Here is a 24427-nt window from a genome sequence, read left to right on the forward strand (position 1 = left end):
AGTTAGTACTGGCATTAATGTAATCCATACGAGATGCGTATAGATTACATGTTACAAGGCTTCTTTTCTCTCTCAGCTATGTGATCTACAAATCTCTCACTTCGAACAATCTCGTTACAGCAGATCATTGAGCAATTTTCGCTCACTTTGCATGGACAGCCTAAGTGCTGCTACCGTTCGATCTGGAAAGTCTGCCTCCGCTAAAACAAACATCCGCCTAGGGGTTTCTCACCACAGCTGACTCTTCCATATGTGCTCTAGATCAGTTCGTCTTTCTTGTTATCCTAACCTAAGAAGGTGCTTGGCGCAAAGATCGCAGATTCGGCAGTCTGAAGATCTGGATCATATGGGACTTTGTCAGCGCCACATTATCCTAGTGAATCGTTAACAGCTAGTTGCTGTCGTCGTTAATCACTCCTGGCGGTCAGCAGCTGACACAGCAAAACGCAAGAGAAGAATTCGCCAACCACGATGCTCAACAATAAGACCTCCTTCGCCAGTCCAACCAATCTACCACTCTTTCAGGCTTCGAAATTTCCTTACTTCGTCAGAAGGTCATCAAGCACACTTCTTCCTGTATACTTGAGTCACAGCTCGTCTTTTCAGGGCTAGTATTGTCCCGACTTCAAGTACGAACGGTCGGAATAGAACAAGCCCACGACATCCCGAGTGGATTGAGACGGCTCAGGTTGAAGTACACAATCAGTGCAGGCGCCGCAAAAACCGAATCATGAATAAACCCTGCAACATTCACAGATAACGTCGTATAGAACAGCTCTGGTTTTCTTGGTCATTTAGAAGTCGCGACCGAAAACGCGAGAAACCACAAAGTCAGTAATTGCAGCTCCAGTTTAGTATGCCAAAGATGGCCGAACTGAGAGGTCTTGATGCTGGGCATTACTCAGTCTGGTAACGGCGCTTCCCCCTCCAGCGGCAAAGCGTATGAAGGATCTCACTATCCCTCAATGCTATCGTGCTAGCATAAAGTCACAGGCATCCAAGCACATCCAACATACATCGGTCATGAGCTGATTAACACTGGCGAATGCAACACTCGCAATCTCATGACACACTACCACAGCACCGGTGGGTACTGCATGTCAGTTCGTAGGATACATAGCAAAGCCACGCCGAACGTGGCTCGAAGATCTTTTAGTGCAAATGCGATAGTCATGGTGAGCATATACTCATACACAGTCTGATGGTAGCTACAACCTCACCGTGCTCATGTTCTGACGAGTGTTGGCCACTCAGTGGGAAGGTGGGACGAAGGTTCGCGGTTGCTTTAGCGTGCCTCTCAAAGTTCAATTTGCAGGCAACATTTGAGATAGTAGTAGTACTGCAATGCAGCCTGTATCACTGAAAACTAGTTGTCTCGGCCCTGTTTCTTGGAGAATCACGTACAAAAAGCAGTAACCTGGCTACCAAGACTAGGTGAAAGATATCTGTGTCTCGACATGATCTACAACCTGGTATGCGCATTTTCGTTGGATACATCTCGTGAGTTTACACCTAATTCGCTACTCCACGAATATCTGCATGCACCAGCTTCTGCAACTCGGTTTCCGGAGCGACAGCTAACGCCTTCCAGTCAACATATCATTCGCTCGAAGATGTGGACAGGCTCGAGATCAAACCCCAGAAGCCAGAATCCCCCAAATGACAGCTGTACCGCCTGACCAATCCCACTTCCGAGACGTTTCACCTGAGGTGGGCACTTAATCACAAACTTGCCGTCCTGTCCGCAGTTTTACAAGAGGATCCAACGCAGGCTCAGAAGCTGGTTCTTAGGCACTATCAGCTGCTGTCACTTCGCAGCCAGCCATGGCTACGGCAGGTCTCGATCCAGCTGAAGAAGGACCTCTAGCACGTGCCACAGATGCCACAAGGACTATCGACATACCTACCTCTTTCTACAACATCAACAACATGTCCTATTGTACTATCGAGTTCGTAAAGCGACCCTCATACCACGATACGGGAAAAGTTATCCAACTGCCTCTCAACTCTTACGAAGTTACTTAGATCCTCTATATCAATATCTATCAGTACGATACAATTATTGGTAACGGCGTCGAGACTCGTACTGTCTAGCGAAGAGTCTAGCATTCTCATTACGAAAGAAGAACGATAAGCTCGGTCGAGATATTATCTGGGACGGCAACAAGCTGGCCTAGTCCATAAAGCCTTACGGCACGGTACGAATGATGGTCGACCTAGATGTCGAGAATGGTCGACCTGCCCACAAGGATGGTAAGAACAGCTTGTCTATTCATACCAGTCAAACAAGAACGATCATCTCGCTGTTCCCATCGCATACTCTTACGATCAGCTGCAGTTCTGTGGGTATCGGGGCTGTCGGCGAATCGATCCGACACAACATCACATTTGCCGGACTTGTGGCTCGAGGAGAACAACAAGGTTCTGGGGACTACCTGAGCTACGCCTGGCTAACACGAACAATTTGAAGTAGCCAAGCCATAGCACGTTCCAATTCGCGATAGTTCGTTGCCTACATACGGCTTAAGAGATTTGACATAAGAATGTATTCTCTTCAACAGAAATTTCGAGCCGTCAGGACCGGTATTAATCCGTGATACCGACGCCTCCCATCATGAGCCTATCGAGTCCATCACACAACCAAACATGAAGCCATGAGAATCATCGCAAGTGTATCGGTTCAGAATTTGACATGAAACGTGGTTATTCGCAGATCAGTATCCCACATGGATTGCTACCTTGCGGTCAGCACTTACCATGAACCATTCTAGCAGAATGATTACCATGGGAACAAGCACATCATGCCAGTCGGCTACCGCGAAAAAGCCACCATGCTCGACTTGTCAGATTCGCCGAAAATGTCAACCTTGTTGGTGGAGTGACACATCCGAATAGTTGATGAGTTGGTGGGTCGCTGGTAGTACCATGACAGGATGCCAGTTCGTTAACACGTCGGGACTGAGTTCACTTGACCTGGTATGAAATCAGGAAGCAAAGTTGCCGACAACGATTCTGTTCAGGGGCACAAAGATAGACCTTCCTACCTGGGTAAGTGAAGCTGGCGTCTTTGCGTTATTGAAGTCTGAGAATGAAGGTACAGAGCCAATTGATTTGCATGTCTCTATTGATAAGACAGCTGCCCGCATGTATCGGTGAGAATTGTTCGAGTTGTCTCCTACATGATATACTATACAATCCCCTTGCTTTGAGTCGTTTTTCAGTTGCTAGAATCTTGAGTATCCCTCTTGACGAAAAGCGAGGTTCGATCAGTGATGACACCGAGGTTCTCTACGACATTTTCCTCGATGCACGCACTGAATATATGAAATTGATGGCAGACATGTGTGAAAAGAGTGTCAATTATGTTTGTGTCTGTCAATCGAAATTTTTCTCTCTAAAAATCCATTCTGCGGAAGAGCATATGAATCTCATCGAAGACAATGTTGAACATATTATCAGAAATGTCTATCTCTAATACTTCTGTTCTTCGATCTTGAGAAGCCTCACCGTCGAAGTCAGTCCTTTGCAGGAAACTATCTGGTTGCGTCGGGATAACTCAGCTCCGGGCTCTAGGGGTGGTAAACGCCTGTGGACAAGCTCAATAGGTAAGAGAGAAAAAAGGCGTTGAAAGAAGTTGGGAAGGAGCGATGGCACGATACCGCGAATTCGTGTTCAGAACTGCACACCTCGCAGTTTTGGTTCTCCTCCTCAAGACAGAGTCTATAGCAAGATTGAAAGCAACTCAATCAGCTGAAGCAAAGCGAAGTGTTCGATTAGAACATCAATTCAATTTTAAAAATTTTAAATCTTCGTTTTAAACTAACTATACAATGGCTAGAGGAAATACCAAGCCAACTACTACTCCCAACTCCGCTGCCAGCAAGCCAACTACTACTCCCAAGGCCCCTGTCAGCAAGCCAACTACTCGGAAGCGATCTGCCAGCCCGCCACTCCCTAGTGGCCAACGAAAGTTCAGGCGTCTTACTTTAAAGAAGCGAGTTGCCGTCCAGTCTGCCAGCAACACGCCCACTACTACCAAGTCCTCGGACAATAAAGATGTTAAAGGAGGCAATGTACCTCAGACCGCCCGACAGCCACTAGCCCAAATAGACGGCAATGTTAAACGACTTGTTAAAAGAGCTGCATCCAAGTCGCCCCAGCGGCCAGCAAAGGTAGCCCAAGAGGCTAACGTTAAACAAGATATCAATATTAAAGATAAAGAGAATGTTAAACCTAAAGAGAATGTTAAAACAGCTGCGGACACCGAAGCCCAGATTAATAAACATAAACCGACCTCGAACCAAGGACAAAGTGCTGCAGAGGTGGCCTACAGTCGAGTTTATCCTCATGGGCACGAGCTCATAGAGACTTCAAGTAACGACCACAAGTGTGCCTGGTATGCCATCATTGCCTCCCTGACAGCATTAAAGGATCAGGGGTCGATCGACGTTCCGCTGCCGTCTGTTGAAGACCTTGACCGAGTTCTGGACGAAGATTGTGCTGAGGAGAAGCAGCTAGCAATAGAAGCCTTCAGAGACCCGGCGAACCCCAATGAGGACATGAGCAGTGCATTTTCCGTTGACTTAGCCGCCTTGACTATCATGACCTGGGCTAAGGTGCGAGCTATCGCTATACAGATGGGTTTCATAGTCAATGGTCAGAAGTTCTTGGTCGATGCTCTGGATGGACCTCTGCCCCAGGTCACCTTTTTCATATCCAACAACTATGGCGAGACTGATCTCCCCATGGAGAGCCGGGACAACCACTTTTCTGGTCTGCGTCCGTTGTCTGATTCGAGCTCGGTCATGTTCAATACCGACGAGCATAGTCTTGTTGAGGCAGACCTGGAGTCTGTGAAGTCCAATTTCAACGACGATGATATCGACGATGCAGACTTCGTAGCTGCTCATGAGGACTTGGAGTCAGCTGAGTGTTCTGAAGGTGACCTTGACAGCGACGATGGAGATGTCAGCGAAGAAGATCTGGATGGCGACGAGGGTGAGGCATATACTTCTACTTCCAGCAATATCAACCTGGACACGCTCTCAGCAGACGAGCAACGAGCAGCAGTAGAATTCGCCGATGAGTCTGGAGCGTCTAAATCTTCTCAATGGAGTATAAAATATAGACGAACTTTGATCTTGAGCGTCCACGAGAAGATCAAGAAAACTTCGTCCGGAATGAGCGAGGAGCAGCAACTCTGTATTGCACGGCTACGAAAGATCATGCAGAGTATACTTCTTCGTGCCCAAGAGCATCCTGATGGCCTCCACTGGACCTTCAAAGTATTTTTCAAGTGCTTGACTCAGGAGAACTTGAGCACAGAGTTCGTCGATATTTGTTGTGGTCTTGTACTTCCTGTAGTTCTGGAGAAGTTTGGATGTGATGACTATAGCCCTGCCACGCTGATAGGCATCTTTCAGGAGCTCGAGCAAAACGCCGCAACACAGGACCAAGGCAATGACTCAAACCCCAAGCGAGTGGCATACCAGCTCGCATTTTTCGATACTGTTTTGAAAACCCTACGTAACTACATTGGAGAAACTCGAGCATGCTACGTCAGATGGGGGATGCACACACAGAACTATAAACGATCCAAGGCGTCATGGTATCCAGAGGCACGGAAATATCCCACTATGGCCAAGATGGTCCTCGCCGATCTCAAGGACGTCTTTGAAGAACTTGGATTCTTCTATATTTTTATCATTCGAATGCTGGAGGCATCATTCTCGATCCTCCTGAGAACGCTACCTCGCGAAGCACGCACGGGCCCGGGCAGCAGGTTTCATTACTGCACCAATGCCGCCGTGGCTTTCGCTAGAGCAGTGGAGGAAGACTTCCAGGAAGATGGTGGCGAAAGATCTGCCCCGCTTCTTCCTTCAGGCTGGAATACCCTCGAAGGGTTCAACACAGCATGGCCACTGCTCCAACCAATTTTTGGCATGAGATGGCATAAAGAGGAGATAGCTATCATCAAGGATGTGTACAATAAAGCGAAAACAAATGACAGCAATTTGTGGGGCAAGAAGACTCAGGTCCTAGAGCAGATGCGCCAAAGTTTGTTGGAATGGAAGTCTAAGCAGACGAATGCCTTGGTCCGGCTTGAACGAAGCACCAAAGCCATCTACAAACGCACCCTCAAGCTGAAATTGAGTTTCTATAATCTAAATAGGACCCCAGCTACTGATCGCCGATGCTACAGATGTTGGTATGTCAGAACAGGGAAATCGAGAAGATGTGATGGGGCTCAGCCTAAGTGTGGAACATGCAGTCAGCTACCAGGGCTCGCAAAGGCTACGCCGTGCGGCGTATTGATGACAAAGGCCGAGGCTATCGCACAAATGCAGCGTGAGGATGCAGCTGCAGCAGTCGAGCGTCGATGTTCTCGGTGCTGGAAAGCCCCGCACAAGTGCGATCAGGCGAAGCCCACGTGTTTTGCATGCGTCCGTTACGAACATGTGAAGGGGCCATGCGGCCCTCACTACACTAAGGCCGAGTGGGAAGCAGCAGGGCGACCTCGAACTATGCCCGCCACCCCGTCTCTAATCCCTGCCGCTCCCGTCTCTAACACGAATGCTGCGAATCAAAACGGCAAGAAGCCTGCATCGAAGGCCAAGAAGCCTGCAGCAAAGGCCAAGAAGCCTGCAGCACAAGGTAAAGAGGCCAAGAAAGGCTCCAAGAAGTGAGTGAAAGATATTTTTATTCGTCTGATATGACGATCAAAGGTAATGACGTGAGAAGCGCGCTCTCACTATGTGACCAGCTTACTATGCATACAGAAAGGTCGAGATTCAGCTCCCTTGTGGTCGAGAAAATGCGCCAGATGTGGCAGTCAAAATGGCTCTTAATTTCAACCGCCTTCTCGTGGTGAGAGCCGTCAGTAGGATACACGAAAAAGTCGATACCAACAGGGTAGATGTATCCGAAGCGAAATGGTTGATAAAGCAATTGATCGAACAGACATGCAAGGTTCGATTGCAAGTATTGAAAGTTGTTTCCCACTCATCATGCAAGGGAAACTCGAGTTCAGAATCTCGATTTGACTATGTCCAGTCTCGGTGACTGTTGACAGCGTCTTGTGTTGGTTGACAAGGTCCCACAACGATGACAAGGTCCAGCTTTGGTGGCTGTCGACAAGGTCTCGAGTCGGATGACAAGGTCCAGTCCTTGATGACTGTTGACAAGGTCTCATAGTGATGACAAGCTCTGGCTAGTTTTGCCATAGAGAAGGTCTCCGACAACGTGACTCCGCCTAACAGCAGCTCCACGCCCACGAGACACACCAGACACGGGACGACTCAGCAAACAGAACGACTCAACACTCAAGCGGCTTCAGCACCCGGCTTCGGGTCGAACATTCAATCGTTGCTGTACTCAGCGTATCTTGGACCTTTCAAAAGTTGCATGTACGATGTCCGAATCTTCAAAAAATCCTATCGTCGACTTGGCATGCACATTTTCAAAACTGGTCCAGCACAGTCAACAAGCCGGCTCAATGTCTTTGCCTGACGTCCGAATACAGAATAAGGCGACATGGCGGTATGAAGCATGACACAACCGATCCATATTCAATCGAAAGCACCGCTCAAACAAAGCAGAAGCCAAGGTGCTACAAGTGAAGAAAGCTCATGATCAAGCAGAATACTACCGACAAGGCCAGCAATAGTCAAAGCCTCTATACTTTCCAGAAAGCTTGTCCACAAGCTAGCTCTTGATCGATGCAAGCCACTGCGACAACCCTTCAGGAGCTACCGAGACCAGTAACACGTCGGAGGTTGTAAGAGTGCGCAATGCGGTCGAAGCTCAATCGCGATATGGGTCTTGAACGGGTCCAAAATTGGAGTCAGAATCTTAAGTAATGGTGTGTCTCGGTCGAAGGGCGTGGAGATGGGCGGACGACAAGAGGAGGACGACGATAACAACTGGCCTACACTGGATACAATTCACCCACCGCTACAAATCAATGGTTGACCACGACCCTCTGTCATTCATCATATTACACATATTGCTGGCTGAAGGAGCACGAACAATTACTGGAAGCATCCAACAGATTGCATAGTCTTCGCACCAGACGCCATACTTGCGCCTGTCGACTACGTCCCGAAGCTGCGTCCAGGTCAATGCACGATAGGCAGCCTAATGGCTCCATCATTGGAGGTGTCGAGCATTGAGCTATCTGTCACGGATCCCGTGCGAGGTTATAAACAAAGTCGAAACGATTCATGCTGTTGGCATGACGATGAAGGCCTCGATTCAGTGCTTAGCTACATGATAGCTACATGTGTGCCTGAGCCTCCTTTGCAACATGTCTCTTATAAGTACGGCACTGGCCAGCAGGAGATAACAGCAAGTCACCACGGTTCGTGGAAACGATTCCAGGACGCAGGTGGAGTAGACGGTCACCGTTCAGGCTCGAACAGGCATATGTATCTTTGAGCCTGTTAGTGGATGGACCTTTTCTCGCTCAACAACCCACACTTTCCACCATGAAGAATACCCTAAGAAAGTCGCGGGGTTCAGCACGAGCAAGACTGAACATGAAGGAAAACCTGCTATTTGATACTTTCGACAATTCACACTCGACGAGAGGCTCCTGCGAAAGACTTCAACAGTGATAAGCTGAGGATCAGTCTGCCATCTAACTATCCCAATACAGCGAACAATGTGCCTACGTTCTTTCATCTTGTTACAAAGCAGGAACAACTCCTTGCAGCGACTTGCACTTCTTTCTCGAAAACATTTGGATCTGCCTACTTTTCAATGCTATCGGTTCAAGCACATCGCTCTGTCGGAAACTGGATTTCCGCGAACGCACCACTGCACCAGATGAGCCCAAAGTAACTCTGGCTGAGGCGTGTCATCTCAGAGCTCTCACGCCTGTTGAAGCGTTTTGTGTAACAAGATACGCCTGATCGCCAAGTGAGCTCCTCAGCTATCAGCAATCCTTGAGATTTGAATCGACTCCTTCTGTCTCCCAGTTCTGACAGCTTCATGTTCTGATCTGGATCGGCGTTAGTACATGATCATCACCCTCGTGACGAGAAACATAATCATGCATAACATCATGAATGGTCACATTATATGCGAGAAACAAAAGCACGGACTGCAGCTACCGCCATGGAGAGCAGGTTCGGTAATGACCTCAGCTCTTAATCTAGCGGCTGATCCTTGCTAAATGCTTCGGAGTGGTGCTGTTCCTGGCACCAGAAATTTTCTAGCCAACTTAACTCTTGTCGAGCGAAGTGTTCGATTCAGGTCAACGACAAACCTTCGACAGAGTCTGGACACCAGCCCACCACGACATTTGGTCACTTGCTGAGCAGTGGCTGCCTTCTTCCTCTATTATAATGTTGATGAACGGGAAAGCTTGCTAAAGATCCACTCTCTGAACACAGGTGAACAATTTGGGAGGGCAGTATCAGCTCTTCGTCCTTGTTTTTATCCTCGACCATCGTGTTGTCAGTCAATCAGAGTGAGACTAGTGTGCAAATCAAGGGAAAACTTTCATGAAGCATTCCACCCAAACTTCCACGGATTGGAGAACGGCCACCAATCCAGACGATGGTACAATCCGTTACACAAGCAGCCAATCCATTTTGTGGAGGCACCCAATACTCCCAAATTCACGAATTCAAGTATCTCACCTTCCTCAGGAGATCCTGCTTCTGAAGTTGTCGCGGTGTTAGAACCAGAGAAGAAAACACTGTCGAGTTCCGTGTTCCTCCAGCGGCACGAAATGAGCTAAGTCTTCCGGCGAGTTCGCATCCGATTGCAACCAAGGTCAGATGCATGTACTAGTCCAAGGACGACGTGAAGCCCCAGCTCCTGTCGACGACCAATCTTTCGAAGACACGATCCTTTAGAAAGCAGCCCTGTGAACATCGACGGCACTACTGACGTGCGATGCCGATACTTGAAAACCATGCAGGTCTGCATCCCATACGATCCAATTGACGCGTTGCAAGACGTGTGATGTGTCTGTCAACGACTGAGGCCATCAGATGTCAAACCAGCTGGTCGGGAAAGAGGTGCCAAGAGTACTGTGGCTGAGAGTACGCTAGCCACTCCGTTATAGGATCCTGTCGATTGTTGTGAAATCACCACGACAGCAGCAAGCCTGCGCGCGCAAGGCTTCTCGGGTGTTGTTGAAAGGCTCATACTTCGACCTGGAATACTACATGAGTCCATCCGATGGAGACAGACAATTCTTATCTTCGAATCACTCACACGTCACAAACTAACAGTCGATGAGACCCACATCACGTTGAACCTCGTTCGCTGCTGACACACAAACATGACAAGCACTCAACAGATATCACATTGGCTTCGTGCTACACCTTTAGGCCTATCGGACTGGTTTCCAATTCCGGTCATGCGGGTCTCACGGACAATGTGTACTAGTTCCCGAATGACAGTCCTGGTCTATGGACGATGGATCACATGAGCGTGAAGCATCGCCGAGCGCAGATCAGATTGCTGAAAGTACACGCACAAGTACAGCGTAGACGAAGAAGAAACCATGTTAGAAGAAGCAAGTTGTGATCTACTCAGTATCTTGGATTGCGGCTAACATCTTGTCAGATACACTACGAACATGCCGTTCCAGCGAACCATTGGACATGCCTCTACCTCAAGACTACCAAAGACGATCATGCTTTCAAAGAACCTCGACCGATATCCTACTGAAAGTACGCGTTCTATGTGCCCTAATACGCCACGTCACCACACTGGAACCGACACGAACAGCGATAGACAAGAGAGGGAAGTGGAAAAATACATGCAAAATAGCGAGGCGATAGGCTAGCTGTTGTCAGAAGTTTGTCGACGGTAAACAGTTGCCGCATACGACTCACAGCCAGACCAACAGGAAAGGAGGACACGATTCCACCTCGCTGCATAACCACCAGATCGAACGACTCGTCTATTCACCCATCTACCCATCCACACGCAACGAGCCCACAGACTCCGATAGAGCAGGCACTATCTTCAAAGGTTGCACTCGGTATTATCTCAGCTCGACAGCTGGAACAACGTGTTCAGACTGACTCCCAGTATATACAACACAACCCATGCAAAACTTGCTAGTGCACAAGCAGGCATATCCGCAAAATACACGCTGGTCTGATAACGTCGCCTCGAGCTCAAAGATCAGATGAGAGTTCGACAGAAGATAGGAGATTGAGGAGCGCCAGAAAAATGCCTTGTCGCAACGTGTCTGGCAACTAAAAGAAATAAGCAGAACACTAGAGATGTGGGAGTGGTGATGAGTGGAAGGATCGCCTATGGTGGCATTGCCTGTTGTGATGCATCAAGGACACATTTCGACATGGTATCTGAGTCAAGAGAGAAATTATCAGGGTGGTGAGCTAGAATGAGTGCTGAGCAGGAAGAATGGGAAAGACCCTAGAATGGAACGTCAATGGAGCAAGGTATAGAAGAGCAATGTATAGAAGAGCAAGGTATAGAAGAACAAGAAGAATGAAGAACAAGAAGAATGAAGAACAAGAAGAATGAAGGACAAGGACAAGAATGAAGGACAAGGACAAGAATGAAGGACAAGGACAAGGACAACGACAAGGACAAGGACAACGACAAGGACAAGGACAAGGACAAGGACAAGGACAAGGACAAGGACAAGGACAAGGAGGAGGAGGAGGAGGAGCAGGAGGAGCTCAGCAGGAGATTTTACCCACCGCAACACATCGATCAGCACGATACGGGAGCACCACCACACTACATTAACTATACAAAACTCATATCAGCTGTCACGACATCCACGCATCCACATATACCCTGGCGATGAACACCAGATCTTATCGCAAATCCTGAACTCAATGTCCCTCCAGTCCTCAGGGATGTTGCGAAAGATGTTGCGTTGCGTACATCACATGCATCCGCTAGTCACTACTAAGCGCGGTTGAATTTGATCCACATCTATCGATGCTACGAGAGTACCCGCCTCTCCGTACTCTTCCAACACTCGGAGAGTAATGGCAAGAAAGAACTATTTCCACCAAGGTGCCGTCAAAAAGGTGGAGGCCTATGCACTGCGGACACTGCGGACACCTCAAAAATGATAAGGCCAGCATCATTACAAGGCCAGCTACATGTCAAATCTCTGTGCGTTAGCTTCCGGGAACTCGAGAAACTAGTCGCAAATCTGGCGAACCAACCCGTCAACCCGGATGAATTCGCTCTCACGGCCACCGGCAATACATCTCACAACCTGCTATGGCCAAAAGCAATGTCGCATACCAAACAATGCTAGCGAGTTGCAAAAGCGAAACAAGGACAAAAACACAAACAAATTCGTCATCCTCCACCTGCGACAAGGCGTTGGCAACCGCCACAAGAAACATCATCGATAAAATCTTGGCGATTGCCGTAACAGCCACACACCAGTCGAAGCCTGTATCTTTATGCGCATGTACAGTTACCCTAACAACATTCTATCACATCGCCACGTCATGTGGCAAGACTCACTCCACCGACAATCTATCACATTCACCTTGCCATTATGGTTATCCTCAACACTTTCGGGGTGGAAGTGCAGGTACGCCACCCAAAAAGGCGCTAAAGGGAATGAGAATTGCGACGAACTTAACGAAGAATGACAAAACCATACGTGTCCGATTGCGCATATCACATCGAAGTCTGCTGCTAGCAATGCACTTGCCGGGAGAAAGGTTGACAACGGAAGTACGATATTTTATAGATTGTTATCCTTACAAGGATCTGGTCCTAGTATTAGGTAGACATTTACTTGCCTTAGCCTTCTGCATATTTTCCGTCCCTTGAAGCATCTCATGTCATATTTCCAGGACGGTAGTAGACAGCAAGATCACTTCTCCAAATACGTGTTCATCTACCCGCACACTGGAGGCGTGTTGTAAGCAGTTCAGCAAAAGCTACGTTGGTAGAAATCATATCGACAAGCTCGGAGCTTCACGATCTTCAGAACGTGATTCGAACGTATCAGTTGACTACGTTTTATCAGCCGAGTAGTGACAAGAGAGACACTTGAATTTTACACATGATGCGCAAATCTACACACAAGAGTTGACAGCCAGGCTCTCTTCAAATAACCTAATCAGCTTCGCGAACCACAATATAGATCTTGTCATCTGCTTTACAAGAGGCCCAGCTGATTGTAGATTGCCTTGGCTGTAAGCCACTGCCACTATGCGAGCAAGACATGCTCACTTGGCAGACGAACCGATCAATGCCAAACAAATCTGATGTCTCGAGCGAAGACAAGGCTGCACTCATGGTAGACACGATAGTGGATGCAAATAGTAAAGAGGCTTCGATGCAAAATCTTTCGTGTCTCGACGGAGATACTGTAAGATGCCGACTGTGCTGCATTGCCTTTCCAGTGTTACGTAGCCGTATAACATGCCCTGCGCCCAATAGCAGGGAACACTATGACTGCTGAGGCCACCCGGATCTTTGCGCGCCATGCTGTTTTTGAACTAGGCAGAAAAGGCTGCTTTTGCCCTGATGGTATGTCCCAATTTCTGTGGCTGTATGACTGCATCTTGCTTCGAGTAAGATTGTCGCAACTTATTTGTAGAGGTACGACCACAGCGAGTGCTTGTCTGGGCAGGAAAATTCCTCATACTGCTGGTAAGTAGAGTCAAAAGTATCGCGAGACTAGCGTGTAGTTGATGGTTATATATACTAGATATTCTTAGCGCCACGTTGGCATTGCTGTCAGTAGCATATCATGTGGAGGTATGTGCTGCAAGTGTTGCTGCCATTAGGTCAATCGTCGAACGTGGATATTGACTTGCAGGCGGATCCTGTGCAGGAGGACTCGCCGGGACTGCATCCTTCGCATGTATTGCCTGCATTCCTTGGACACTAGACTGAGGTTACCGAAGTTGTTCAACTACCCTTTTAAACTTACAGGATCACTTAAGTCTAGACGGATTCCTTTCAGATATATTGACAACCTCAGACCGATACTTGTGAATGGAACGATGAACCACGGTGACTTTCCTGACTCACACAGACAAATCGCTGTTCAGAGCCTTGTCAGAGCTGGCGCTTGAGGTCACAAATCGCGACGAGTCGTATTGTAGGAACGTCCAAGGACAGTGATTGTGACGTGCTTCGTGGACAGAGTTGTCTGATACGGCTCTGTTGAAGTATTGTGTTCTATATCCACACGTGCTCAAGGTATTGCCATAAGACCATGCCCATCGCTCTATGTATGAATTACGTGGTGGGTTTGCCGAAGATCACTTGTTGTTCAGATGTCAGAATGATTCGCGAACCAGGTATGGTCTCAACTGATCACATAGAAGCGAAATGAAGCACAGAGGCAGGAAATGCTGCTGCAACGTGTCGAATCCGAATGATTGGGAAGCAGCTGGACAAGGAACCGCGTATAACTCACATCATCACTGTAAGGAATTCTCCCTCTGACCATCTGAACTATATGCACGTTCCACTGATTATGGAAGTGCATTGAGTCGTGCTGAACGCTATACCGAATTCGACTGGTTGTCCCGTCTGTAGCTTGTGGTTGATGATCTTCGCACAGCGTTGGTAGATATCGTTTTGCTTTCGAGGTTGTGGGCTCCACATTTCTCGTCAGCATTTTGTCTAGGTGGACAAATCTAGGGACCTCCACCCGAACCTTCACCATAGCATAATATGTTACATATGGAAATTCTAGCTCCCAACAACAACCACACTTTCAGGTGATATGGCGCAGTTGGTAACGCATATGCTCCATACAGCTGCCCCCTTGGCTTGCACGAGAAGGACAAAAAGGTGGCATGCTCGTAAAACATTCTTGCGGGATTGGGGCTCGAATGTGAACTGTGTAGACAGTTGAGAGGATTGGCGTCATGAACCAGTTCAAGACTTCCTTGTTAGTGGGCCTTGGGGTGTCAGGGCGAGCATAAGATCCTAGGTTCGAGTCCTAGTATCACCAATGATTATCTCTTTTTTTGTCCCTTGGCCAGTTGACTTCGTTCTTGACTCAGCATCTTTTCTCGAATACTATATCAGATTGCACGAGAAAGAATATCGCCCATGCTTATTGACCTCAGTGAGAATAGTCGACTCCTACCGTAGCAGAACACTTCACCAGAAAGTCCTTCGTATTTCTAATATTGTGAGCCTGCTGTGCGAGTCCGGCTCAGGCTTCCCACTTACTCTGCAAAACAAGAACATGATCGTGATTTGTTATTAAGAGGGTAAGAGATACTGAAAGGTCGCTTTCAGCATCGCATTTACCTTTCGTCAGATCGTATACTGTGAGGAAATTGCTTAGCTTGTTCTGAATTGTTGTCCATGTAGCTACTAGACGGCGATCACAGTATTTTGTCGATAGGCTGATGGCACGTCCTGGAACTATAGCATGTAAAGGGTGCATGCCAAAATCTCAGTACAATCGTTTGTACTTGCAATCATGCCTCGCTGTCTTCGATACCTCGCCAGTTGGTCCAATTGAACAGCCGAAATGTGCAGTTTGTGTGTGCACTTAATTCATAAGTCTCGAGCGACAGCTCAGTTTTCGAAGAAGCCGGAGCGGAGATCCAATCCACAAATACAAGCAAGATACAACAAACATGCCCCGCCGTGGTTCTGCAGCAGGGTCATAAGAGCAAGAAGAAGAAAGAGAATATCCTAAGGGGGAAAAAAAATCGGCAACTCCCAGATTCGAACTAGGAACCTTCACACTGACTATGGACCTCGATCGTACTTCCTTAAGTCGCGCCCACCGTGTCAGCCCTCGATTATAAATATCCAACCTAACCATAGGGCCAACACAGACGGCGCGACTTGGGAAGTACGAGAGGCCCTGTTGAGAGTGTAACGTGATAACCACTACACCAAGTCGCCCGTTCTGTTAATTGTTGAGACAAATATTCAGATTCTGTATACCAATACAGATTGCTCTGATCTTAGAGTGGTCGTTCATAATAGACACTTGAAGATGCATGACGTACCGACCAATAGCTAGGGGTGGCAGAGAATAAGATCCTCAGGTCGAATTTTACCCACTAGATCGTGGTAGTAATGCCTATGATGTTAGCTCTCACATTAGTGTTCAGTCGCAGCCTGTTCTTCCTTTTGATAACTTCTATTCTAACATTGGTATGATCAGCCTCAAAGTCCTGACTATGATCAACGCCTGATAAGGCTGGCAATCAGTGGCAATAGTGAGATCCTATCCGGAGAACTAGATCTCACTGCAAGGAAAGGCGTACCGTACTGATCATTTATATCGTGGTCCAGTCCACCACCGGGAACCCTACAGTGCACGATGCTGGCACCTGCGGACAGTGGTGAGATCGAACCAGCCGAATACTGTATAGCAGGATATGATACTGATGAAAGTTGTTAAGGTGGAGGGGATTGGTGCTGCGAAGTCGAGCTTGTCCTACTGTAGCATCAACTTGATTTGTGTTCCGCTCGTCTCTGCCAATAATGTTCGAACAATAGCTGGTGGTATCGAGTAACGAACTGGTAGCAAATATGGTCCAGTGCACATGAAATGGGCTATCTACACTCAAGTTTGTTCGTAGCAGTTGAGATCAGCCACTGACAAAAGACTCAGACAGAGCTTCTGTCGCGGACTCGGATGTGAGAGGTCGTCAACGGGTACTACTAATGAATATCGGCTCCCGAGACCGCCGGCGATCTACATTCGAAGCTAAGCTGCGGGTTCGTCCTTCTCCAAGTGCCTTATTAGAATGCGTTTCTCACCTCCATTCTACATTCTGCCCGTTTGCTGCCGATCCATACAAGACTCATCAGGCTATGTCCGTTCCAAAGTGCATTTTAGCATGCTTTGGTCCTAGTCAACCTTCCTCATATTGCTCAATGCAGACGTGGACTGTCTCCGTCTTGCGGAATGCTGCGAAGAACGAATCGCAATATCCTATCACGTTTGTACAACATTCCCTGGAGCACGATCAGAGCTAGACCTTCACATGGCACCGAAGAGACCCGTAGCCACGACGCACCGGCATGGTGTCACATAGCATTTCTTTGAGCTCACAACATCCTCACCATCGACGCGAGAAGGGCCATCCAAAAACGAGGCGTTTGGTTTCCCGATGGCAACGTTCCTCAGACATGGCGGTGATTTTGTAGATCTCAGTAGCTCTATCGAATTACTAACAGCAGCTCTCAATCCGTTATACCTGCTCAGGTGGCAGAATGGTCATCAATCCCGGTGTGGCCAACGCCATCATTTGTCAACCATCGGAGATGTTCTCGAGATTTTCGCTGCGAGAAATCTCAAGAGAGCTAACAACCAGATTTTACAACCTTTTCAGGAACGTTGACCAGGCCTCTAGATCCATTAGGATCTCAACAGACTTATTTTAAGGCTGTCTACGAGGTCATGCAGGAACCAGAAGAGGTGTACAAATCGAAAAGGTCGCCAATGTCAATGCCAACAACCATTAACCAAGCGGACAGATCTTGAGAGCTGCCGGACGAACGTGATGGTTGGAGTTTACTACTTCTTCACCAATACAACGCCCAGCTTGACGAGCCTTCCTTTCCCTCACTCTCGATGGTCCGAAGTGTCCAGGTCCCCGAATTTACTTTCCGCCAAAATTTGGTCCTTTGGAAGCATTGACAATACGGCGGCAAGCTTGATAAGAACCAGACAGCTAGCATGTTTAAGTTCGCTGGCTTAGCAGTATTCTGGTGAGGATACGTCAATCGTGGAAGAAAGAGTCCAAGTCGAACAACATAGAGAAGACCTAGATAAGACAGTATCAGCAAAGTATATCTTCTTGAAGAAAACAGCAAGTTCGATGTCTCTCTTTCAGATGCGGGCGAGCTTGAGGTCGATGAGGTCGATGAGGTCGATGAGATCGATGAGGATAAGGATGAGGATGAGGATGAGGATGAGGATGAGGATGAGGATGAGGATGAGGATAAGGATGAGGATAAGGATGAGGATGGCCTTCATCTGGTGCAACGAAGAGACGATGGTTCCGTGGCACAGAGGCGCAGACCAATTCATCCTGAGCAGTCAGACCCAGACGAGGAGGGCCACGAAGCAGCGGCCCCTGCCGTAGAAGGGACACTGCGTGGCTAACGGCAAATCCATTGCGGGCTCATAATGAGAAGTTCTTTTAAAGGACAGGCAAATTTGCATATACCAGTGTCGGAAGTGACAATTAAGAACTTAAGAACTGCAAATTGGCATTTAGTACTGTAAATTTGATCTTTTACGTTCCTGTTCAGTTCGCATTCTCCTCGTGGTGCTCTTCCTATATCCTCACATATCGCTCACCTGGTGTCAAATGACTATAACATTGCATAAGGACCACCCTCTCGACCACTAAGACCACGAGTACGACCCCGACCACGACCTCGACCACGAGCTCGACCACGATATCTACCGGAACATCACGTTTCGCCTTCCTCGACTGTAAGAGTCCATGATCATCTCGATCTCACGCACAGCAGAAGGACCCGTCACGAATTGTTGAGATCCCTCGCAGACAAGTCATCGTCGACATCTTCAGCAGATACCACTCTGGTGGCGCCACAATCGAGATATGGTTGCAAGAGATGATGAAATGTCTCGTTTTTGCCAGAGAGATGAGTCCGTCCAGAGGGTGCAACTCTGCCTCCAGCTACATTTTGTCTGCCTCGATCGAAATGTTGTCTTCCAGTAGTCGATTGCAAAGACGAGACAAGCCTAGAGCCTGACGTGCTGTACAAATACGATCGCTTCGCTTCGGCTAGAACTGCTGTCATAAAGTTGTTCAAGTCGAGTCGATTGTTGTCAACCAGTGGATCGGCTGCACAGCCTTCAGTTCATCTCATCATAATCCAACTCTTCTTAAACTCTAGCAACGTGCATACATGCTGCATTCAGGGCGTCACAAAACATATTATCAGTTCCACAACCGCCACTGGAGACAGGCCCGAGCTTTTTCTTCTCTTCTGGGTGGGCCTTGGTTTGCTCCCGAATGCTTGCGTGGCTCTCCTCGACATTCAAACTTTCGTGCTTGCGCCCTTTATCTAATGCATCGTCCACCTCGTTGTGCGTATTGCAGGCTTTTGATAATTTTCACTTCGTGTTCCGGTTCGTGGTTTTCAGGTGATGCTGGTGCAGGTTTTTGGCTTTCTGCACCTGTGCAGATCTAGACTACAATGTCAGTCATCGCAAATTCAATACTTGATAGGATACAGCAGTGGATACCTCTTGCTCGAGAAATCCCTCAATACACCACTCCTGGTGTGCAATTCGAGCTATGGGAAGATTGAGGCTTACTCGATGGTTGTAATATCGTACCTCACACGCCTTGTGTCAACGTAGACTGCTCCACGGTCTTCGATGATGTCTGCAACTGCTGGAGGTGGTATGTGGGTGGTTGGAAGAGGAGTGGATCAACAATGCTCGAACGAAAGACGGGTGGAGGCTGCTTGAGGACGCTTAGTCGTGATTTCACAGAGGCTGCTTCTGAGACGTTCAGGTACAGTAGTCGCCGCGAACATCTACTCTGAGTCGTGGTGAACATGCTGCTGTATGACGAATTAGATCTCCACTTTGAGCCCAGGGCGACCATACCCAAACGTGATGCACCAGGTTTGCCTATCATCGTTCACATGCAGTGAGTGTGAAGGAATAGACGAAGGGCACTCTCCGTCATAGTCGCAGCCATATCAGCTATGAGGGCTGAAAGGTCGGGAACCCACGCAAATAAACCATGTGGTATGTTTAGATACGTGTAATCGTCGACGTCGGAATCAGATCTGGTAGATATAAACATTTAGGATATTGTTGCTAGGTGGATGACTTTCGGGAACAAGAGGCTTTACGACCACCGTTGTTAGGAGTGGGAGCCCAGGGCACTATCCTATCACTGTAGATTAATTAGCGATGTAGGCAGCGACGAACAAGAAACATCTTACTGACAGGCGCAACAGGTCTAGTAGGCTCTGAGCTGTGCGTATAGATAGCCTGCAAACCATAGGAAGGTAGTACGTACCGCATCCTTTGCCGTGGCTCGGTACAGACTCATTGATTACAATCGTTTCTCACCGAATTTCGCTGAACATGCTGTCCATGCCCAACGAGCTCGAGGCGTCGTGGAACATTAACCCAGCGCTCCCTGTGTTCGTCATTTAGACGCATGCTCTTGCAATTTAATGTAACATATTTCCTAATGCTCAGTTTTTCGCTCACCCGGTCGCACCCGAATTTCACGTACACGTCGAACAATAAGAAAATCATTGAGCTTTCGAGTACGAGAGCTGGGAAAATATGGATTTGGATGCATTTAAGGGACTGTGGTGGGTGTCGAGGGTTAATGTAGTATTCAATCAGACTAATCTGCCCTGTGTTTCTAGGCTGCACACCGGCATTTCAATGGCTATCTCAGTTAGGTTTGTCCTTTCAGCCTGATATGCTAGCCAGGTGGACACGACCCCTATATTTTTCAGTCTTGGCCGAGGCACTACGTTCAGCGCAAGTCCTCGTCCATGAGCCTTTGCTCAAATGGTTCGAGTTGGTCTGCAAAGGAGAATCGAAACGGGCCGCGAAAGTTGACGGCCATTGCGACTCTGCGTGAATTTCATGATACCGCCTATCTCGGGGTCCACGAGTTGTTGCCTGCTTGTTGACGCATGACATCTAGCGGCATCAGCTTTGAGTATTTGCGAATCGTTGACCAATATTGTAGGTGTGGTGTGATAGGTAAACATCGCACTGATAAACACTGATAAACAGCCAGGCAAGTGCTGGTCTGGCGTACACTATGGCTGGCATCTCTGATGGTGATAGTGTCTCGTGTAACAAATAGCGATTATTTTCTCCGCTGTTCAGAGTACTCGATTCCACCCAGTCAACATGGTTCCAGAATCAAAGGGCAACCTGGCAGCGTCTCTTTCGCTCATGAGTGTCTCGAGGACGATGATACGCCTTTGCTACTCATGCCACGAAGTTCGATCATGACCCTTGCTGCGAAGGACGATCGCTCGAAATACTGCATTAAATTCAGAAGATTCAACTACGCTAGATCGTGCGGATAGCGCAATGCTCAAGCACGAATGCTCCAAAGGAGTCGAATTGTACCTTATGACGACTAGTGCGTGCCGAGGACGAATTTGTTGTTGTATCACTGTGGTTGCGCCTTGAGATAGTCATCTGCTGTTACGTTCAAGACAAATTTATGTGGTAGCAGGGTTGTGGTGTAGAAAGAGCACGGATGCCGCAGAGGGATGTTTGTCTCTGGGATTTGAAAAGAGACGATCTCAGATATAAGAGGCCTCGAACTCGGACATATCTCAATCCTAGTCTGAATACGGATCATGACAAGAAGATACGTGACCGCTACTCTGCCTCAGACGTGATGCAGTTATACATAGGTAGGTGCGACTAAACTCCCAGCAAGGATGACCCCACCTTCCATCATGCGCGTTCTTTACCACCTGATTACGTACTGCAACCTCCCCCATGTTGTCTCAATCAGAACAATCTCAAGCTTCCGGGTCTATGGCCTAGTGGTTAACACAGTTGGTTCATTATTATTATACAAACTTCTCGATCAATTAGATCGACAATGGCCCGGCGGAGGAATTGGGCAGGAAGGGTCGGTGGAGGAAGCGAGATGGCCAGGATTATTGGTAAGTATAACCTTCATGTATAGCTTATATGACTAACTTGTATAGAGATCTTCATCGACCTCCCTACTCGAGGTCAGGCCCCTGAGGCCAACAATCCTGCGAGACGAGGGACAAACCCGGCTAGAGGCCGGGTCGCACCCTTCGATGGCCCTGCATCTCGAGGTTCGGCATCTGGTGCTGGGGCATAAGTCCTGCCCTAAGCTCTCGAAGAGGCTCAAGAGTAAGTTAATTTCCTATATGTCTAATCTTACTAATACTAACATACACCACCTTGTGCATAGTTCCGGAAGCACTAGAAGAGATTGTTCTTTTTGCTCTTCTTATCTGCTAGACCTTAGAGAGAGCTTTAGACTGCGTAGCTAATAATTAGTACTATTTCCTCTAAATTTAGTGTACTCGTAGCCTAGATCAATAGGTACTACGATAAGTCGAGACTCGGGACAAAAACACTATAGCTTTATTAGAGGCACGGTTAACTCTCTACTCCTATACATCGATGTCCTAAGAGGCTTAGGACGTAGATATACTATACTTCCTCTGCATATCGTTCGTCGAGTTTTAGTCTAGCCTAGCACAATTCGTCAAGCTTCGAAGACTCGCCTGGTATCATTATGGCTGGACAACTTCTTCTCCTATTAGCGAGACAAATGATCAGAAAACACACTCCGCTACTCTCTACAAGCTTCCAGAGCGAGAGTCAAGCGTTATCAGATCGAGCCAGTCCAGCGCGTTCCACACTGTGACACCGCGAACATGTCATTCTCGAAACGGCAATCAATCAGTGTGCAGAGTGTTGCCGCATTAAACCCAGTCACCAGTAGGACAGACTCAATCTCGCCAATACACTGCTTGATACAGGACAACAAGCCATTCCAATCAAACATAACAAACAAACGCAGAACATGACCTCTCTGACTTGAGCTGCGACAACTCATCGTATCGAGTCGACCGAAGACGTCGCAAATCGCCTCAACGACATCGATCGCATGGGTCGAGACGGGGGATTTGTTCTCTAGTTTCAGGAATGAGGTCAGATCCAGCATTTCTCCGTATTCCGAGCCTTTGTACGCCCCTGATGGCTCGGAAATACCTCGAGAGTATAATGACGGAGGGAAGATACGTCCAGAGTGCTTCGACTTCTTCGATCGAGAGCTCCAACGTTTGCTAACATGGATGTCGTGGTCAATTATTGGTTCGAATCCTTAAAAATTATGGTAGAGGTTTTGAAGTATGGAAGTTTTCTAACAGGTCATAAAAGTAGACGTCACATGTCCCTGATATTGAGTTGAGGTTGTTAGCAAGATTACGTCTCTAATGAACAAGACTGCATGAAACATCGTCCTTGCAGACAACGATGAGGGGCCACATTCGACCAACTATCATATTCACGATTAGACGGACAGGTTCCGAATTGCTCGTATAGCACCTAGTTGAATTGGCTGAGACATAATAACTTTGGTCTTTGTGACAATCCATGTTACACCACCATATGTAAACACGTAAGTCTGGCATAGAGTACTTATAATGGTAAAGAGCAAGCACTCTATGCGCAGTATCGTCGTCTAAAGCAATGGACGTCTCGATACACTACTGCTTGCATAGTTGAACTCAGTCATGTCTATAAATGTATGATCTTGACTGTGGTCGCTCATAACTTGGTTGGACAAGAGTATTGTGAGAAGAAACGCAGTTCTCTGCCACTGCACTTTCCACGTATGGACCACGGTAAGAGACGCTATGGCATCGCCAAAGATCGGAGATTGGAAAGTGGTTCGATTCACTCAGTCCCTTGTGTAGTCGAGCTCTTTGTAACACAAATACAAATTTATCAAACTCATGGCTCGACTAGCTGCTAGGTTGGTACGCAGCATTCATACCTTTTAGGAACGACGGGGTAAAGTCTAACAGCACACTTCGATTTCGACACGCGAAATTGAGACCAATAACGTTACTCCCTCAGCCTGCAATCTTTTGACCGAGAATGTGACTGGTACCGTTGATTTGGGGCCGTTCAGGTGAAGGGGAGAAGGATACTGAATGGCACCAGGTACCCAGCACGAGTTGTAGACGAAGAGGCGGCGCCTATGGAAGGCGGACGCCTTATGACGGCTGCTGCACTGTGTGCTCGTAAGCGTCGGGCGAGTTCAGGTCTGCTCCAGAAGCTCGAAATCCACAACAAAATATTTGGCCCTGATGCCGAATTAGCAACATCATTATACGACTTGAGGTTTGAACGTCACGTCTACCAGACAGAAGATGAGGCTTCAGCGCCACATACTGGCTGCTTTTTGGCAGTGGCAATCTGTGATGTGAGTGAGCGGAGTCGACAAAAGACTGTGCTCCTGTCAGGACGTACAGACTGTTCCTGCGCGGGACATTGACCGATTTAAGGTTTGCATATCGTGTACGCGGATTCTGTATAACAGTCTTCATGAAATGTCCAGTGACAGCCTCGGGCCATGAACCTGGAACAACCGCTACACATGTTCAATCAAATGTGATTGCACTCCTCTGAGCATCGATGATTTCGCCAAGTCTTCAGTCATTTGCTGATCTGAACAGGATCAAGATGAGTATCTAGAAGACGAATTCAGAACTGAGCTTCTCTCCCATATCGTCAGGAATGTAGTGTTGTAGGGATTGGACCAGCACGAGAAGGAGGTCGCAACGGCTTGCAGTGCAAGATATGGATGTGTTGTTCGAGATGGTCATGACGAGACAGCAGAGCTCTTGATACTGATCACCATCGCTGCTAACCATGGTGAGTAGATTGTCAGTGGAGGTATGAGTGACGCAGTCAGCGTGTCAA

General features: G+C 47.8%; 3 protein-coding genes across 3 annotated transcripts; all 3 read left to right on the plus strand.

The window, feature by feature from the left end:
* Positions 1 to 3830: 3830 nt before the first annotated feature.
* Positions 3831 to 6686, plus strand: LTR64_000325 (uncharacterized protein; the record flags this gene model as incomplete). Its single annotated transcript, XM_064894710.1, has 1 exon — positions 3831 to 6686. One exon carries the CDS (start codon positions 3831 to 3833, stop codon positions 6684 to 6686), a length of 2856 nt encoding a protein of 951 aa, XP_064757397.1.
* Positions 6687 to 11548: 4862 nt separating this feature from the next.
* Positions 11549 to 11803, plus strand: LTR64_000326 (uncharacterized protein; the record flags this gene model as incomplete). Its single annotated transcript, XM_064894711.1, has 1 exon — positions 11549 to 11803. One exon carries the CDS (start codon positions 11549 to 11551, stop codon positions 11801 to 11803), a length of 255 nt encoding a protein of 84 aa, XP_064757398.1.
* Positions 11804 to 21554: 9751 nt separating this feature from the next.
* LTR64_000327 (uncharacterized protein) lies at positions 21555 to 21806 on the plus strand (the record flags this gene model as incomplete). Its single annotated transcript, XM_064894712.1, has 2 exons — positions 21555 to 21618; positions 21664 to 21806. 2 exons carry the CDS (start codon positions 21555 to 21557, stop codon positions 21804 to 21806), a joined length of 207 nt encoding a protein of 68 aa, XP_064757399.1.
* Between the last annotated feature and the right edge of the window lie 2621 nt (positions 21807 to 24427).

This window comes from Lithohypha guttulata, assembly GCF_036872675.1.
Source record: "Lithohypha guttulata strain CCFEE 5908 chromosome Unknown scaffold_1, whole genome shotgun sequence".
In the NCBI taxonomy this organism is placed as follows: Eukaryota; Fungi; Ascomycota; class Eurotiomycetes; order Chaetothyriales; family Trichomeriaceae; genus Lithohypha; species Lithohypha guttulata.